Genomic DNA, 5000 nt, shown 5'->3' with positions numbered 1-5000 from the left:
GGGGGGGGGGGGGTGTCACAGAGCAATAAGGATAAACTGTGTGTACTGGAGCCCTACTTGTCTACAACACACAGGTAAGGTAACACAGGTAATGACCACAGTGTACCTGATGTGTCTGTATTAAAGGGGTCATAGTGTCTGTATTAAAGGGGGCATAGTGTGTCTGTATTAAAGGGGTCATAGTGTCTGTATTAAAGGGGTCATAGTGTCTGTATTAAAGGGGTCATAGTGTGTCTGTATTAAAGGGGGCATAGTGTCTGTATTAAAGGGGGCATAGTGTCTGTATTAAAGGGGTCATAGTGTCTGTATTAAAGGGGTCATAGTGTCTGTATTAAAGGGGTCATAGTGTCTGTACTAAAGGGGTCATAGTGTCTGTATTAAAGGGGTCATAGTGTCTGTATTAAAGGGGGCATAGTGTCTGTATTAAAGGGGGCATAGTGTCTGTATTAAAGGGGGCATAGTGTCTGTATTAAAGGGGGCATAGTGTCTGTATTAAAGGGGGCATAGTGTCTGTATTAAAGGGGTCATAGTGTCTGTATTAAAGGGGTCATAGTGTCTGTATTAAAGGGTCATAGTGTCTGTATTAAAGGGGTCATAGTGTCTGTATTAAAGGGGTCATAGTGTCTGTATTAAAGGGGTCATAGTGTCTGTATTAAAGGGGTCATAGTGTCTGTATTAAATGGTCATAGTGTCTGTATTAAAGGGGTCATAGTGTCTGTATTAAAGGGTCATAGTGTCTGTATTAAAGGGGTCATAGTGTCTGTATTAAAGGGGTCATAGTGTCTGTATTAAAGGGGTCATAGTGTCTGTATTAAATGGTCATAGTGTCTGTATTAAAGGGGTCATAGTGTCTGTAATAAATGGTCATAGTGTCTGTATTAAAGGGGTCATAGTGAGTCTGTATTAAAGGGGTCATAGTGTGTATTTTATTGTTTAAAGGAGTGATATCATGCCACCAGGTGTGAGTGTGATAAGCCATTACAAGCTGGCACGTCCCTGTGCCGGCTTGTGGACAGTCCACCTGGATGTACGCTGGGTAGATCGGTCCACCGAGCTACCAAGTGGACTGTAGCAAATTATGCTGATCTATCCATCATACATCTAGGTGGACAGGCCCACGAGTGATGTCACTAGGGCACAGGGAAAGGCAGGTCTTCTAACGGCTGATCACACTCACCCCTGGTGGTATAATATCCCCCCTTTAATCACAAAAGCCGGGCCGTATGCTGGCAATATGGACGGGGGTGATGGCTCAGAGGGCAACAGACCGACTGTCTACATTTTCCTCCTCCTCAAGACACACATGAATGTTACAGTCCAGAGACTAGATCCCCCCCCCAGACCACTCGTACTGTAAATGTGAGCAAGAGACATGATGGATTCCAAATTGATTTGTTCTGATTTTTCTCACCGATTCTGGGGTTGCGGGAATATTTTTCCCAATAGATGACCATGCCTCAGGGGTTAACTGTTCCTCAATGACTCTCTCCAACACCTTCTGTATTGGGTGGCAGGGAGTTAGATTCTTACTGAAGAACACACTTAAGGACAACTAGAGCAAACCCTCGGTCTAATGACCGCGTTGAGGAGGCTCCTCGGGCAAAAAAAGAAAGAAGTCAAGGACAAGAAGAGCAGCAGTGCTCCTCGCTCCTGCACACAAACACACACACACACAACCACAACCAGACACAACCAGACACACACAAACACACGAGGGGGCTCACCTTCTTGTACTTGTGGGGGTAGGTGCACCTCTCGATGGTCCCCTGAGACGCCCCCCGGTTCACGGTGCCCAGACGCTCCTCAAGGTGCAGCAGGTCCTGGGAACACAACACCACCAACGCTTTACCGACGGTCCTGAACGCACCCCTTTACCGACGGCCCTGAACGCACCCCTTTACCGACGGTCCTGAACGCACCCCTTTACAGACAGCCCTGAACGCACCCCTTTACCGACGGCCCTGAACGCACCCCTTTACCGATGGTCCTGAACGCACTCCTTTACCGACGGCCCTGAACGCACCCCTTTACCGATGGCCCTGAACTCACCCCTTTACCGACAGCCCTGAACGCACCCCTTTACCGACGGCCCTGAACTCACCCCTTTACCGACGGCCCTGAACGCACCCGTTTACCGACGGCCCTGAACGCACCCCTTTACCGACGGCCCTGAACGCACCCCTTTACCGACGGCCCTGAACGCATCCCTTTACCGATGGCCCTGAACGCACCCCTTCACCGACGGTTCTGAACACAACACCAACGCTTTACCAACGGTCCTGAACGCACCCCTTTCAGAACATCCTGAATGCACCCCTTTACCAACGGTTCTGAACACAACACCACCAACGCTTAACCGACGGTCCTGAACGCACCCCTTTACCGACGGCCCTGAACGCACCCCTTTACAGACGGTCCTGAACGCACCCCTTTACCGACGGTCCTGAACGCACCCCTTTACCGACGGTCCTGAACGCACCCCTTTAAAGAGGGTCCTGAACGCACCCCTTTACCGACGGACCTCAACGCACCCCTTTACCGACGGTCCTGAACGCACCCCTTAACCAACGGTTCTGAACACAACACCACCAACGCTTTACCGATGGTCCTGAACGCACCCCTTTACAGACGGCCCTGAACGCACCCCTTTACAGACGGTCCTGAACGCACCCCTTTACTGACGGTCCTGAACGCACCCCTTTACCGACGGTCCTGAACGCACCCCTTTACCAACGGTTCTGAACACAACACCACCAACGCTTTACCGACGGTCCTGAACGCACCCCTTTACAGACGATTCTGAAGCACCCCTTTACCGACGGTCCTAAACGCACCCCTTTACAGACGGTCCTGAACGCACCCCTTTACAGACGGTCCTGAACGCACCCCTTTACCGACGGTCCCGAACGCACCCCTTTACAGACGGTTCTGAACGCACCCCTTTACCGATGGTCCTGAACGCACCCCTTTACAGAACGCAGTTCTTACCTCGTAGGTTCTTCCAAAGCCCGCTATTCTAGAGGAGATGTAGCGGATGTGGGGGTAGGTCACTTCAGAGATGCCCGTGTGCTGCAGGGAGAACACAGAGGGAGGTCAGAGAAGAACACAGAGAACACTGAGTGAGGTCAGAGAAGAACACAGAGGAGAACACAGAGTGAGGTCAGAGAGGAGAACACAGAGGAGAACACAGAGTGAGGTCAGAGAGGAGAACACAGAGTCAGAGAGGAGAACACAGAGTCAGAGAGGGGAACACAGAGTCAGAGAGGGGAACACAGAGTCAGAGAGGGGAACACAGAGTCAGAGAGGGGAACACAGAGTCAGAGAGGGGAACACAGAGTCAGAGAGGAGAACACAGATTCAGAGAGGGGAACACAGAGTCAGAGAGGAGAACACAGAGTCAGAGAGGAGAACACTGAGTCAGAGAAGAGAACACAGAGTCAGAGAGGAGAACACAGAGTCAGAGAGGAGAACACAGAGTCAGAGAGGAGAACACAGAGTCAGAGAGGAGAACACAGAGTCAGAGAGGAGAACACAGAGTCAGAGAGGAGAACACAGAGTCAGAGAGAAGAACACAGAGTCAGAGAGGAGAACACAGAGTCAGAGAGGAGAACACAGAGTCAGAGAGGAGAACACAGAGTCAGAGAGGAGAACACAGAGTCAGAGAGGAGAACAGAGAGTCAGAGAGGAGAACACAGAGTCAGAGAGGAGAACACAGAGTCAGAGAGGAGAACACAGAGTGAGGTCAGAGAGGAGAACACAGAGTCAGAGAGGAGAACACAGAGTCAGAGAGGAGAACACAGAGTCAGAGAGGAGAACAGAGTCAGAGAGGAGAACACAGAGTCAGAGAGGAGAACACAGAGTCAGAGAGGAGAACACAGAGTCAGAGAGGAGAACACAGAGTCAGAGAGGAGAACACAGAGTCAGAGAGGAGAACACAGAGTCAGAGAGGAGAACACAGAGTCAGAGAGGAGAACAGAGAGTCAGAGAGGAGAACACAGAGTCAGAGAGGAGAACACAGAGTCAGAGAGGAGAACACAGAGGAGAACACAGAGTCAGAGAGGAGAACACAGAGTCAGAGAGGAGAACACAGAGTCAGAGAGGAGAACACAGAGGAGAACACAGAGTCAGAGAGGAGTCAGGGGCCCATGCAGGCGTCCTCCTCATCCCCACGGCGTTCCTCCATGAGGCGCTCCTCACCATGAAGGGGATGGGGAAGTGGTGCAGCCGGGGCGGTTGGTGGTAGTGGGGCAGGTGGGGGTGCAGGTGTCCTGAGGGGTAGGGGGCCACGGCCACGCCCGCCTCGATGCCCAGCTCCCTGTTGAAGACACACAGCGGGTGTCAGCAGGTTGGTATACATTAGTAGTAGTAGTAGTATACGCGTTATTATCTTTTATTATTATTCATTTACATACATATATGTGTTATTGTCTCGGTTTCTGATTCTGTTCTATTACTCTGATGTTGTTTGTATGCGAGTATGAATGTGGGAGGGTGGGGGTCCTCTGACATGATGTACATCACTGCCTTTTGTTCTGTATCTGTGCTCTGTTAAGGTCAGCGGGGTTCTCCTTCCCAGCAGGGGATCAGTGTGTGTGTGTGTGTGTGTGTGTGTGTGTGTGTGTGTGTGTGTGTGTGTGTGTGTGTGTGTGTGTGTGTGTGTGTGTGTGTGTGTGTGTGTGTGTGTGTGTGTGTGTGTGTGTGTGTGTGTGTGTGTGGGAGCCCCACCAGGCGGTCCGCTGCTCTGGGGGCCGGGGGTGGGAGGACATGGTCTGGGGGACGTGGATGTGGTGCCCGTGGCCGTAGTTGGGGTGCATTCTGTGGGGGTGGGGCGGTGGTCGCTCGTGGGCCCGCCTGGAACACGGAGCAAAGTGAACAACAGAACCGTTTATTAACGCACACAGACACACAACGCTGATCGTTATCACATAGCCACCCTGTTTATAACGCACACAGACACACAACGCTGATCGTTATCACATAGCCACCCTGTTTATAACGCA

General features: G+C 51.4%; 1 protein-coding gene across 1 annotated transcript in view; it reads right to left on the bottom strand.

The window, feature by feature from the left end:
• Window positions 1–5000, bottom strand: part of rnf111 (ring finger protein 111) — a 27631-nt gene that overhangs the window by 2025 nt on the left and 20606 nt on the right. The window contains exons 9-13 of the mRNA XM_056607347.1: window positions 4726–4851; window positions 4198–4315; window positions 2989–3069; window positions 1725–1820; window positions 1412–1498 (exon numbers count right to left, since the gene is read on the bottom strand). Coding sequence (XP_056463322.1) covers window positions 1412–1498; window positions 1725–1820; window positions 2989–3069; window positions 4198–4315; window positions 4726–4851 — 508 coding nt within the window. The remainder of the gene's footprint in view (window positions 1–1411; window positions 1499–1724; window positions 1821–2988; window positions 3070–4197; window positions 4316–4725; window positions 4852–5000) is intronic.

This window comes from Gadus chalcogrammus, chromosome 14 (assembly GCF_026213295.1).
Source record: "Gadus chalcogrammus isolate NIFS_2021 chromosome 14, NIFS_Gcha_1.0, whole genome shotgun sequence".
Lineage (NCBI taxonomy): Eukaryota > Metazoa > Chordata > Actinopteri > Gadiformes > Gadidae > Gadus > Gadus chalcogrammus.
This window is presented reverse-complemented; position numbering and strand designations above follow the sequence as displayed.